This window comes from Podarcis filfolensis, assembly GCF_964270895.1.
Source record: "Podarcis filfolensis genome assembly, chromosome: 12".
Lineage (NCBI taxonomy): Eukaryota > Metazoa > Chordata > Lepidosauria > Squamata > Lacertidae > Podarcis > Podarcis filfolensis.
The window spans coordinates 56,953,206-56,966,531 of NC_139614.1; the positions used below are offsets into that span (position 1 = coordinate 56,953,206).

Consider the following 13,326-nt stretch of genomic DNA (forward strand, 5'->3'; position numbering starts at 1 on the left):
GAGCTGAATCCCATCACCGATTTGGGATCTAGATACCAAGGGAATTATACTTTGGATGGTGGGCAATTAAGAGGTGTTAGCCTATGTTAATCTTGTTCTTGGGGACTTGCCCCAACATGTCTGTTTATGTTAATCGGGTATAACCCTCCCCTTTCTGATGTTTTAGTGATGTAGCAATGATGTATTGATGATGGTGTCTGAACTGTATTCTGGGATATGGTGGGAACTCTTAAAAATCAATGTCGCCCTTTGTTCAGGCTTCACTTGCTGCTGCTGTTGAACCTGTTGCGCAACAATAAAGAACCTAAGTCTACTGACTGATGTTTTGCTCCAAATTGCCTGGCTGGAATTTCCTTCTTTTACTGACCGCAGGGACCCTGGGGGACTGGTACCCCGACGAGCTGGGCTGCTGAGTAGTCTCTCAACCCAGAATTTTCTTTAACAGATGGTGCCCCATGTGGGGCTAGTGGTTCTCCTGTGTGGTTTGGCAGGAAATCTTGAATTTTCCAGCGTGTACCAGGCAAGCTTAGCCTGGGGAAAGTGTCCTGATCTCAGGCCATACTGCACAGGCGTAACTAGCTGAAAGCCACAGAGGTAAGCCCCAAGAAAGGGTGGGCAATTTGCTCTTGGGTCATTTAACAGAAAGGAGAGTAGAAAGCTAATTCATAGAATCGTAGAGTTGGAAGAGACACCCCAAAGGTCATCTAGCCCAACCCTCTGCAATGCAGGAATCTCAGCTCAAGCATCCATGACAGATGGCCCTCCGACCTCTGCTTAAAAACCTCCAGGGAAGGAGACCACCTCCCGAGGGAGACCGTTCCATGGTCAAACTGCTCTTACTGTCAGAAGGTTCTTCCTGATGCTTAGTCAGAACCTCCTTTCTCATAACCTGAAGCCATTGGTTCGAGTCCTCCCCTCCAGAGAAGGAGGAAACAAGCTTGTTCCCCCTCCCATGGCACAGCCCTTCCGATATTTGAAGATGGCTCTCCTATCTCCTCTCAGTCTCCTCTTTTCCAGACTAAACATCCCCAACCTCATCAACTGTTCCTCCCAAGGCTTGGTCTCCAGACCCTTGATCCTCTTGGTCACCCTCCTCTGCCCACCTTCCAGCCTGTCAACATCCTTCTTAAATTGTATTGCCCAGAACGGGATACAGGATTCCAGGTGTGGTCTGACCAGGTGTGGTCTGGCATCTGGAAAGTAACAGTATTCTGGTTGAAACTGGCTTTCTTCTGTTGTGAGGAAACGGTCAGTTCCTTCCTCAGCAGACCGCAAGCTTCACATGGGCCCACAGTGTGATGCAGCAGCAAAAAAGGCTAAGGCTGTTCTAGGCTGCCTCCACTGAAGTCTAGTGTCCCAATCAAGGGCAGTAATGAGTCTATGGCACATGGTCTGACTCTGTATAAGGCTGCCTTATCATAGTTCCCATGTTATTCTGGTCTGCTTGGCATTCTGGTGATGCTCAGTGTGCCTCTGAATTCCCCAGCTGCTGAGAATCACAAGCGTGGATGAGGCCATTGTGTTTATATCTTGCTTGTGAGCTCCCTGTCGGGGCACCTGGTTTCCAGGTCTGTCTTTTGCCTGATCCATCAGCCGGGCTCTTTTGATGCCCTTTTATGGATGAGTAACTGGATGAATCAACTGAGAAGAAAACACTTTCACTTTCCACTGCTGAGCGTATGTCAAACTTTCTGCTATTACTGTGCACTCAAAACCTGCATCAGACTCAGAGCTCTGAGAGGGACGGAGAGAGTCAGAGGCTGCCAGAAGTTGCAGAGAGAAACAGCCAGACCAGGAACACTTGCAGGCTGAGAAAACTGCCCAGCAGAAGTCAAGGTAATGAAAACACCCCTCTGTTCTGGTGGAATTAAGCAGAGGTGGGGATCCCTCCTGCCAGGAGGAAATTGGGACGGTGGGAAAATATTTTGCAAATCCCACAATGCTCCTACCACACCTGGTTTTGTAGGGGCGGTTGGTGGTTGGAGGCAAAGTCTGCCCTCCCGGGAGATGCTCTAAAAGGAAGGGGAAGGGGGGGCACAATCCATGCCAAGGATTCTCCCCTTTCTGTTTTTATATAATTTTTATTAAATTTTCTGTTTTACAATTTAAAATACTCATTTTACATCCTTAAAATAGCAATGACTTCCCTTCTTCTCTTTCCATGGTTCCTTTTGCATATCATAAATCCCTGCATATTTTACAAAAACTAAACCATTCGGTATTCCATTATTGCATCCATCCAGACTTATTTACACTGCTGAATTTATTTTTATGCCGCCAGCATTTTCAGTTGTACACAATTATTTCCCATATATTCAATAAACATTTTCCTATCTTCTCTAAACATATGTTCTTCTTGTTCTCTTACTCTGTACGTTAAGTTTGCAAGTTGTGCATATTCAGTCAACTTAAGTTGCCATTCTCCTTTGGTTGGGACCTCGCTCGTTTTCTATTTGGGGGCTAACAAAACACAGGCCGCAGTAGTAGCATACATAAATAACCTTTCCTGACACCTGGGAATTTCCGTCTGAATTATCCCCAACAGAAAGGACTCGTCTTTTGTTTCCCAGTCTAATAACAGATTTATACATTTTTAAAAAAAGCTTCTCTTTGTTTTGTAGAAGTTCTTTTTTGAATTGTCAGCTTTGGTCCGAAAAACCATTCTTTCTATCTACTTTAAACATTTCATGTGACAGATGTTATTGCAACCAATATGGCTCCTTACATTTTCCATTGATTTCAACATTCCTTGCTTTGCTAGAGTGGACATGCAAGGGAATGTTTGGTCCAGCCAGTTGAAACTTCCTGTTGCATGTGACTAGTGGGTGGGTGTGACCTTTCCAGACCTGGTAAAAGGCCAAGTCACCCTGCCACCTTCCCCCTTCCTCCCCTTTTTGTCCTGCCTGCTTCCTGCCTCACCTGGATTGGACTGCTGGCTGCCACAGCAGTTCCCCAGGTCATCTCCCATATGGGGTAAACCTGTTTCTACATGTTTGTAACTTTAAGCCTTAAGCCTGCCTTCAGGGATCACACTGCGCACAGCCTCATCATAAGTAAAACTACATTTTGTTACTTATGAATAAGACTGTTGTGTCTTTATTCTTTTAGGAGGGATTCAAAAGGGTCTTACAGGGAATATTAGAACATATCTCAATCTAGACAAGCCAGATTGAATTGTGTATTGTCTTAAGAAATTCGCATGAGTTTGCAACCAGCTGCGTCAGAAGCAGACTGCACTCTGCTAAGTGAAGAAACTTGCTAGCGCAAGTTAGGAAGGATATTAATAAACAATATATTCTCTCCTGCCACCCTGAACATTCCCACAAGACCATCTAGTCCAACCCCCACAACGCAGGAATCACATCTAAAGAATCCATGACAGATGGCCTCCCAGCCTGTTTAAAAACCTACAAGGAAGGAGATTGCACCACCTTCTGAGGGAGTCTGTTGCACCATCAAACAGTTCTTGCTTTCAGAAAGTTCCTCCTAAGGCTTAGTCAGAATCTCCTTTTTTGTAAATCAAATCCACTGGTTTGGGTCCTGCCCTCCAGAGAAATAGAAAACAAGCTTGCTCCCTCTTTGGTGTGGCTAGAATGTAGGAGGGGCGTTCTCAGGTGAAGTCATTCGGTTTAGAGTTTGATTTTTACCATGTTTACCCAGTACTGAGCCTATCTGCAAACGCTCTTGCCTTGTACAACAAGTAGGAATGCAAAGACCTCTAAGTTTTGGTTCTTCCTTTTGGATTTGGACCCCTCACAAGGAGTTCATTTTTTCACTGAAGCCAAGGCAGAAGGCCAGCAACTTTTATCTCTTTGAATGTTGCTTCCTGCTCCAAGCTTCTTGGCTTGCAGTCTTAGGTATCAGAGAGGACCAATTTACGTATTCCCCAAACTTTGTTTTTGACTAAGGACTCCAGTAACAGGAAAGTCCCTGGAGAGAAACTGAGTTCTGCAACACTGAGAGTCCCCCAGGAATTCTGCAAATGACTTTTGGTGTTTTAAATGCAGGATTTCTGGACTGCCGTGAACCTTGATGGCAGCTTATCTTTCTGCGACAGGCAGCATGGCCAAAGGTGAGTCTTTTCCTGATATTGACCATCCTGAGGTAGCAAAACAAATGCTGCATGGTTTGCTTATGACTTCAAGGTGGCCACAAACAAGTCTGAGGGAGCCAGCGTTTGTCCGCAGACACGCAGACAGCTTCCGGGTCATGTGGCCAGCATGACTAAGCCGCTTCTGGTGAACCAGAGCAGCGCACGGAAACTCCGTTTACCTTCCCGCTGGAGCGGTACCTATTTTTCTACTTGCACTTTGACGTGCTTTCGAACTGCTAGGTTGGCAGGAACAGGGACCGAGTGATGGGAGCTCACCGTGTTGCGGGGATTCGAACTGCCAACCTTCTGATCGACAAGTCCTAGGCTCAGTGGTTTAGACCACAGCACCACCGGCGTCCCTAAAAGTCAGGTAGTTGTTTATTAATCTAGTCTGATCCCCTGCAATGCAGGAATCACAACTACCGCACCCGTGGCACATGGCTAGCCAACCTCTGCTTAAAAACCTCCACGGAAGGAAAGTCTGATGCTCTTGGCATCAGAAAGTTCTTCTTGACGTTTAGTCAGAATCGCCTTTCTTGTAAAACAAATTAGGTAACTAATAAGTAGCACACCTATGAAACATTTGTAAGACGTGTGTGTGTGTGTGTGTGTGTTAGTCTCAGTAACTTTGCTGACATGGTATTTTTTATCTCTTATTTAGCCAAACCAGACAAAGAATTGAGAATTCTGCTCATTGGCAAAACTGGATCCGGGAAGAGCGCAACAGGAAACACCATCCTGGGGGCTGAGAAATTTAAAAGCACATCCAATCTTGATTCAACAACCAAGACCTGCAAAGGAAGAGAAGCCACTATAGGTGGCAGGACAATTGTTGTTGTTGATACACCTGGGTTCTTTGATACAGCATATAAGAAACGCTTCACACGAGAGGAGCTGAAGAAGTGCATTGATATGGTCTCTCCTGGAGCTCACGCCATCCTCGTCGTGATAAAAGCAGGGAAGATCACAAAGGAGGACCAGGAAACAATTCAGCTCGTGAAAAGGCTCTTCAAGGATGAAGGAAAGAACTATCTGATTCTTTTATTCACCTATAAAGATGAGTTAGATAAGAATCATTTAACTATAAATGACTTCATAGCAGGCGCTGAGGGGCACCTGAAGGATCTGATTGAGATGTCCGAAAGACGAATGATTGCTTTTAACAATGTGGCTAATGGAGAAGAAAAGCAGACTCAGGTGAAGAAGCTCATTGAGATGATTGATGGCTTGGTGGCACTCAATGGCAGAAGACCACTGTACACCGAAGAACAATTCAAAAAGGACAGCTCAAAATGCTGTAACATTTTGTAATATCGGCAGTGAGGAGTCGGGAATCAAGGATGGAGATATGTTTGCCCACCACTGCTTTCTTTTCTTTTCAATTACTATCCAATAATAGCCTCATTATAACAATACCAATTTATAATACAATTATTAATACCAATCATTCAAATACTGGGTCATACAATTTAGATAGTGGCCCCCCCCCCCCGCATGCTAGAATCGATGGCTTGGTTATTTTCTTTATTTCTGCATTCCAAAATCTTATTAATTTCCATTACATTCCGGTCATAATAATAATCCCTTATACAACAACTGCAATATTAATAACTGTCAGTTTGCATTTTCTTAGTGCAGAAAGATCTTTCCTATTCTATTTAATTCAAGAAGGTTCTGGAAGCTTCTCTGTGTGAAAGAAACAAGCAGAAGGTTCATGATGTTTGGGTTACTCCTTCAGAGAAGCTGAGTCCAGCTGCCTTAAACTGGTTCTGTTTTCTTTTCTTTCTATAAAAGTTGAGGCCAGAAGGAGCCTGGGTTTCTGTTTCTCTTTCTTTTCCTTCTGCTGTGCTGTTCTGTACATAGTATGCTTAGTGTGAAGGTGTTGTTATAGGTTATTGTAAGTTGAAGTCTGCAAGTGGAATTCTTATGGACTGTGCCAATCCTGAATGTGTTGGATTTGTGACCATGATGCTCATCTGCCTTCAGTAGCAGTAAAGCTCTGCTGGATGAAATATTCATCGTCTCTGGTCTATTTTGGGGGGGAATCCTGCAACGTGTTTGAGTTTTATTGGCAAGACCCAGGAACTACAGTGGTACCTCGGGTTAAGTACTTAATTCGTTCCAGAGGTCCATTCTTAACCTGAAACTGTTCTTAACCTGAAGCACCACTTTAGCCAATGGAGTCTGTAACCTGAAGCGTCTGTAACCTGAAGCGTATGTGTCAGGGAATCAGGAGCAGGAGGAATGGGGAGAGAGGAATTGGAGAGCGAAGGGGAAGAATCCGAGGGCAGCGTAGGGGAGTATGACAGTGGCCCGAGAGATTCCATCAGCTTCTCCAGCGAATCAGAAGATTCCCAGAAGGGGGCGCCGATGGTCAGGGCAAGGGGGGTCCCAGGGGGGACGCACCAGAAACAAGGAGCCAGAGGGGAACCCCAAAGCAGCAGTGGAGGATCGGGACCAGTTTCCCCACCAGAGCATAGTGGGGGGGAGGAGTCACATGTGTCAGGGCCAGCGTCTCCTCCAGCAGGGAGAGAAGATGAGTCAGGGCTGACCACGCCTCCATCGGAGAGTGGGGGAACGGAAGGGAGGTCAGTTGCAGCTAGCCCCCCCGAAGGGGGAAGCAGTGGGAGCAGCAGTGAAACGGTCAGGAGGAAAGCTGCTGGCTGGGCGCGCGCGCCAAGTTCAAATGTGCAGGCGCGCGGAACAGCAGGAGACCCGGATGGGGAACCAGCTCCTAAAGCCCGCCGGAGGGAGGGAGAAGGCTCAGGGGAATCAGCGGGAGAAGAGGCTAGAAAGGGCGGAACCCCGGCGGGCAGGCGAACCCAGAGGAGGAAGGAGCAGCGGAGAAGGTGGAGCAAGGCTAGGATCTTAAATTGGTGTCAGGGGGGAGGAGACTCAGACGGAGCATCAGTGGTCTGACACTTTAGACGTGGGGCTGCGCGCTGCGGCTCTGGAAGTGAGACTGAACTTTAATAAAGACTTTTATACTTAACAACGAAGCAGCGTTGGTCCTTTGTGAGCTGGGACCTAGGGCAGCCCTGACAGTATGTAACCCGAGGTACCACTGTACAGCATGTTTGCCTGCAACAATGTGAACAAATTTTTCTTCTGAAAGTCTAGCCCAGAGTAAACAGTTTCAGAACCACTGCAATAGACCTGCTTCCATCTTCCTGACAGCCCCTGCCCACACTGGTCCCCTCGCCCCCAAACCTGTGGCAATCTGGGTCTGTCTCCGCCTGACTTGACCAAAGCCCATTGACCACGGGATGCCTGCCTGCAGGGACTTGCCCAGAAAAACAAAGAATCATGGAATGGCAGAGTTGGAAGGGACCCCAAGGGCCATCTAGTCCAACCCCTGCAATGAAGGACTCTTCCCCCCAAAGTGGGGCTTGAACCCACGTCCCTGAGATCTCTACCAACTGAGCTATCCTAGTAAGCCCTCGCCTTGCTCTGTGCTGGACCCAAACTGGGGGAGCAAGATTCATTTATTTTAAAAAAATTTATTCAAAATTAAAACAAAACATATTATCCAGAAACATATCATCCTTATCCCCATTTTCCTCCCTCCCCCCAACCTCCAACACAAAACCCACCCACCCCCACACCAGCTTCCCTCAGTTCCAGGCTTTGATTTCTCTAAAAATGCTCTACATGTTACACAGTTGTAGAGATCCTCAAACTATTTAGCTGATGGTTATCAATAAAAAGTTTGTGAATGTTTATTCAAAGCCAGCCAAGGAGTCCAGTTCACTTTGTTGCGTCTTCACATACTTTGTAAAGGGTTCCCGTTCATCTTTAAAGTCACAGTTATCCTTGTCCCGTAGCTTATATGTCAGTTTTGCCAGTTCTGCATAGCAAGAACTGGAAGCAAGATTTATTGGGGTGTTCATACTGCAAGCCTCTCCACCCTATGCTCAGGTTGTATTTGTGGCTGGAACCACACAGTGGCATAGCTAGCTGCTTGGCCGCCCGGAGCAGAGCACACTGCGTGGAGCCTCTGCGGAGTCTGCCTGGCAGACGCAAGCCCAAAGCTGCCGTTTCGGGCAGCATGGAGCCTGCAGGTGCTCACGCCACTACGCCACCCCCAGGAGAGACGCGTGGCTCAGGGGCGCTGCCGGCCAGGCCCTGCGGTAAGTGCTGCCCCCCGCGGTGTGCCATCGCCCCCCTCAGTGATGACACCCGGGGCTGTCTGCACCCACCCACCCCCCTTCCTACGCCACTGGAACCACATATCCTAAGAGCAGCAGAGTCTCCAATCGCCTCTGAATGCCACTGTTTGGGAATCACAGCGTGTGGCTGTGACAGGATGCAGGACTAGGTGGGTCCCTGGCCAGATCCAAATATTGGGCTCGTCTTACATAGTGGCTCCTAGATTCTGTTCATCACTTCTAGGAAATCTGACCCCCCTTTTTGCACAGTCTTGAACTCACACACAAGCACAGAGGGGTCTTCCTTCCCCCAAGGCCGCATTCTACACTCTTCTAGGCTTCTTTGGTTTGGTAAATAGCTTTGTTGCAGAGTCATGTGAATCCGTATCACTGCAAGAAGGAGAAAAACTGAGCATGGCTTTTAAGCCATGTAGGTTGAGAAGAACACAGGAAGTTGCTTTTGGGTGAGGCAGGAAGAAAGCCAGATGTGATTACACATTGCTTTTGGTGCAAAGCCAGCCGCCTTGGGAAATCAACTTGACATGGCCAGAGCATTTTCAAGAAAGGCAGCCAGAGCCTTTCACGGATAGCAGCCCCCTCTCTGCACAACCCCCCCACCCCCATTTTCTGGTCACGTATTTAAATAGTGGGCACTCTTGGTTCTTATTTTAGGACATTGAAGGCAATTGCTCTAGAGCAGTGGTGGTGAACCTATGGCACTCAGAGCACCCAGTGAGCTTCATGGCTGAGTGGCAGGGATTCGAACCCAGCTCTCCCAGCTCTGAGCCTGACATTCAAACCACTACTGCCTCTCATTGAACTCTAACCTTCCAAGTTAAGTTGCTCATCTTGCCACACAAGAGTTTATTTCTTTATTAATTACATTTATATCCCACCTTTTCCTCCAAGGAGTTCACAATTCTCTCCCTCCCCATTTTATCCTCACAACAAAACTGTGAGGTAGTTTAAGCTGAGAGTGAGTGACTGGCCCCAGGTCACCCAGTGAGATTCATGGCTGAGAGGTGAGGATCTGAACCCTGAGCAGTCAGGGATTTCCTAGTCTGACACTCTATCCCAGGGTCTCCCAAATGTGGGTCTCCAGCTGTTTTTTGGACTACAATTCCCATCATCCCTGACCACCGATCCTGCTAGCTAGGGATGATGGGAGTTGTAGGCCAAAAACAGCTGGAGAGGGTATGAAAGACCAATATGAGCTATTTTAGGAGGCAGATGACCCAACATGAAAGTAAGAAAACACACGCCAAATAATGTACCCCAGCAAAGCGCACCCAATTGCAGTCCCCGTAGCGACCAACAACCAATCTGCCACGAGACGCGGTACATTCTGCCTCCTGCAGGAAACTTGCTCTGCTCTTTGCCTGGCCCATCTGTTCCCTGTCATGTAACTCCTGAGATCTGCATTGGTTATGTCGGGCTCTAAGTACAGCTCGTTGATGTAATAGCCTCCTCCGTTCTCCTGAACCATGTTGTGGATCATGTCCATCAGCTCGGAGACCTGCTCCTCCCTCTCTTCCCCTTCTGCCCTGTTATTGAAAGCGCAGAAGCGGCGGCCACATTTCTCCATCAGCTCCTTGACAGCCTTGTTCTCTGACCACCCCACATAATCCCGCAAGGAGCCTCCACCTAAATCTTCTTTGCGGGTGAACAAGACCACCATGTGCTTGGTGACCTCCAAGCCAAAGACATCCTGGACTTGCTTCGCTGCCGCCTCATCTTCTGCTGTGAAACGGCCCACCTGAGTCACGAAAACCAGAGCGTGGGGACCAGGCCTGGACAGCTCAATGCAACGGATGATCTGGGCTGCTAATTCTTCATCACTGAAGGCACCTGAGCTCAAAATATCTGCTGTGTCCACCACCAAGACAGTCTTGTCATTCCAGGTCCCCTGGCCTCTTTGGCAGGTCACAGTTGTTGTTCCTGGCCTGAGCACCGACACAAATTCTTTCCGGCCAAGGATGGTGTTTCCCGTGGCACTTTTCCCGCAGCCTGTTTTACCGACGAGGATTATCCTCAGTTCTCTGTCTTCTCCTGTGAGCAATGGAGATGTTAGAGAACAGGAGATCAGCAACCAAAGGGTTCGAGTTCTCTCCAGGTGAACCTCAACCCTTTTCTGATATTCAATGCAACACCTCACTGCCGTCCAGCGAAGCAGAGGGGGTGAAAATGGCAGCAGCTCACCTGTTTGTTTTTTGGGATGGAAATCAGGCAGGAGAATAGGATGGGGATTCGCTTCTGCTGCTTGTCTGATACAGTGGTACCTTGGTTTTCGAATGTAATCAGTTCCGGAAGAATGTTTCCAAAACGTTTGAAAACCGAAAACTCAATACGGAAGCCTCAGTACAATAGGGAAACTCAAAAAGGAAGCCGCGTAGCATGTTCGGCTTCCAAAAATCATTCAAAAACTGGAGCAGTTACTTTCGGGTTTTCGGCATTCAAAACCCGAAATGTTTGAGGTGTTCGACAACCGAGGTTCCACTGTATTTCCTTCCCATTAAAATTAGTGGCCTTTGTGTTGAAATGAACAGTGTGGTATTGTGTAATTACCGTATTTTTTGCACCATAACACTCACTTTTTTCTTCCTAAAAAGTAAGGGGAAATGTCTGTGCGTGTTATAGAGGGAATGCCTACGGGTGGCATGCCTACAGATTTTCCTCCTCTAAAAACTACGTGCGTGTTATGGTCGGGTGCGTGTTATAGAGCGAAAAATACGGTAATCACAACATCCATTATGATCCATACTACTTTTGTAGAAAAAAGAGTTTGCTGGAGCTCACCAAAAACTTCTCCCTTGTTCTGTAACACTAACCCACCTGAGAGGTACCACAGCTGAGCTCCAGCTGAAAAAATGCCCTGGTTATTATTATTTATTAAATTTGTATGTCACCCTTCATCCAAAAAGTACAGGGATTTTCACATCATAAAAATACGAAACGAGAAAACAAAATACATAATAAAACAAGGACAAAAACAAACCAATAACTCCGTTCCCACAAACACATTTAAAAGGCCATAGAAAGTTAATCAGCCCAAGGCCTGGCTGAAGAGAAACTTTTTCTCTTGGTACCTAAAGGATCTGCAATGAAGGCACAAGGCAGGCCTCCCGGGGAGAGCATTCCACAAATGGGGAGCCACTGTAGAAAAGGCCCTGCTCTTGTGTTGCCACCCTCCGGACCTCTTGAGGAGGAGACGCACAAAGAAGGAACTCAAGGGATGATTGCAGGAACTGGGCCAGTTCATATGGGGAAATTTAGCATGTTAAATTTGGCCATGGTGGATAGCAAGACGAATCAGGTAGTTTTTGTTGGAAACTGGACTGCAGTGGAAGGAAAACTGTGCTGATTGTGCCAAGTGCAGCTTAGACCCAGGCTATCTGAAGGACTGCCCTCTCCCATAAGAATTTGCCAGGCTGCAAACAGGGGTGACAATCTGAATTTTTCAGATGGTTTATTCCTGTAGATCATGACATTCGTACAGTTGGTATCATTCAAAATCCAAGCCAGCTCATATGAGGGAATACAGTCTTTCAGATAGCTTGGACCTAAGCTGTAAAGGGCTTTAAAGGTCCTTGAATTTTGCCTGGAAAATGATGGGTAGCCAGAGAAGCTGTTGTAAGCAGGGAATCGTCTGCTCCCTGTAACCTTCAGGAAGGGGAGAGCTGGGAATACTGGTGCGGTTTCAACTGGAACCATTAAAAATGGAGGAAGGGATAAATAATGTTTGTGGGACAGTAGCTAATGTAGATTTCTCCCCCAAAATGTGATGTTTTGCCTTCTTTCTTACCTTCTCCGACGGAATCTTCATCTGCCTGAAATATTTGTGATAGTTTAAGGTTAGTCCAGAGCAGCCTTCGGTTTGCAATCTTGAACACTAATTTGATGCTAGTTGAGAAATGCTTTTAAATCTATTATTATTATTATTATTATTATTATTATTATTATTAAATCACCCACTGCTCTTCTTTAAGAACAACTCCCCTGAATCTTCTCAGAGCTCTGAGGCTTCACTTTTTGCAAAGTGCACAGACCCTGAGAAACAGAGATGCCGTATTTTTCTGTGTATAACACGCCCCCTTGTATAAGATGACCCCTTTTTGGGGGGACTGCGACAAAAAATGGGGGGGATTGCCACAGCCACCAATTGTCTGCACGCTCACTGCCATAAGCCCCCCTGCACACTACACAAAACCACACACAATTGCACGCAAGCATCGCCACTGCCGCTAACCAATCGCCCAATTGCCGCAGCCGATCGTAAGCAGGCCTTAGCGCAGACACCAATCACACCCCCAATTGCCAATGCCAGTCTCCGGCCGGCTGCCACCACCAATCACCAGTTTTCTCCTGCTCTGGAGGGCGGGACTCGAACCCATGGCTTCAAGTTATGAGAAAGGAGATTCTGACTAAACATCAGGAAAACCTTTCTGACAGTAAGAGCAGTTCAACAGTTGTGGACTCTCCTTCCTGGAGATTTTAAAGCAGAGGCTGGGTGGCCACCTGTCAGTGATTCTTTAACTGTGTTTCCTGAATTTCAGGGGGTTGGACTAGATGACCCCTGGGCCCCCTTCCAACTCTACAGTTCTATGATTCTATGAATTACCTTTCTATTCTCCTTTCTGTTAAATGATCCAAGAGCAAATTGCCCACCCTTTCTTGGGGCTTACCTCTGAGGTTTTCAGCAATGGTTCACGTGACATGTTTTCTCCCGTGGCAATTTTCTTGCTTCAAGGTGACAGTCTTCCAGGATTTGTTCCTGCAAACAATGCAAGTTACTCATTTGTTTGAAAGCCAGCCTGCCCCGTGAGCCGAAGGCAGGGAGTGGGTGCAACCTCTGTGGTGATACATCAACCCCAGTGCAGGGCTTGCTAAACTCAACAGAATTGCCGAAGCAATTCCAAGTGCAACCTTCACCAAGTCTGCTCAGGAGCAAGTCCTACTGAATTCAGTGGGGCTTCTTCCCAGGTAAGTGTGGTTAGGATTGCAGCGTTCACTGTCTTATAAATTTAAGTCTTATTTATTTATTTCTAGAATATTTTTTAATTGATTTTCAGTTTTTAACATTTTTAT

General features: G+C 46.9%; 3 protein-coding genes across 7 annotated transcripts in view; 2 read left to right on the forward strand and 1 right to left on the reverse strand.

Annotated features, from left to right (window-relative positions):
* The window catches only part of LOC310746182 (GTPase IMAP family member 1-like), a 70,278-nt gene that overhangs the window by 47,803 nt on the left and 9,149 nt on the right, over positions 1 to 13,326 (reverse strand). Inside the window, exons 4-6 of one of the 2 annotated variants that reach the window (XM_083580015.1) lie at positions 12,924 to 13,012; positions 12,044 to 12,068; positions 9,091 to 10,290 (exon numbers count right to left, since the gene is read on the reverse strand). The exons of the other annotated variant lie outside the window; for it this stretch is intronic. Coding sequence (XP_083436141.1) covers positions 9,461 to 10,290; positions 12,044 to 12,068; positions 12,924 to 12,956 — 888 coding nt within the window. The 5' untranslated portion in view covers positions 12,957 to 13,012 and the 3' untranslated portion in view covers positions 9,091 to 9,460. Of the gene's footprint in view, positions 1 to 9,090; positions 10,291 to 12,043; positions 12,069 to 12,923; positions 13,013 to 13,326 lie in introns of those variants that run through there. 2 annotated transcript variants of the gene reach the window in all.
* LOC310746166 (GTPase IMAP family member 4-like) overlaps positions 1 to 13,326 on the forward strand; it is a 187,440-nt gene that overhangs the window by 18,788 nt on the left and 155,326 nt on the right. The window lies entirely within an intron of this gene.
* On the forward strand, positions 1,702 to 6,105 carry LOC310746207 (GTPase IMAP family member 9-like). Of its 3 annotated transcripts, none has more exons than XM_083580049.1 (3): positions 1,702 to 1,836; positions 4,008 to 4,072; positions 4,755 to 6,105. In XM_083580049.1, exons 2-3 carry the CDS (start codon positions 4,033 to 4,035, stop codon positions 5,402 to 5,404), a joined length of 690 nt encoding a protein of 229 aa, XP_083436175.1. In that variant the 5' UTR covers positions 1,702 to 1,836; positions 4,008 to 4,032; the 3' UTR covers positions 5,405 to 6,105. The 3 variants fall into 3 exon arrangements, with proteins under 3 accessions (XP_083436175.1, XP_083436176.1, XP_083436177.1); XM_083580050.1 differs by having other exon boundaries at positions 1,812 to 1,877; XM_083580051.1 differs by lacking the exon at positions 1,702 to 1,836 and having other exon boundaries at positions 3,989 to 4,072.

Excerpts from the sequence above, each read along its gene's own strand:
- LOC310746207 (XM_083580049.1), top strand. The coding sequence starts at position 4,033 with ATGGCAGCTTATCTTTCTGCGACAGGCAGCATGGCCAAAG. Across the intron at positions 4,073-4,754 it reads GACAGGCAGCATGGCCAAAG|CCAAACCAGACAAAGAATTG; the intron begins GTGAGTCTTTTC and ends TCTCTTATTTAG.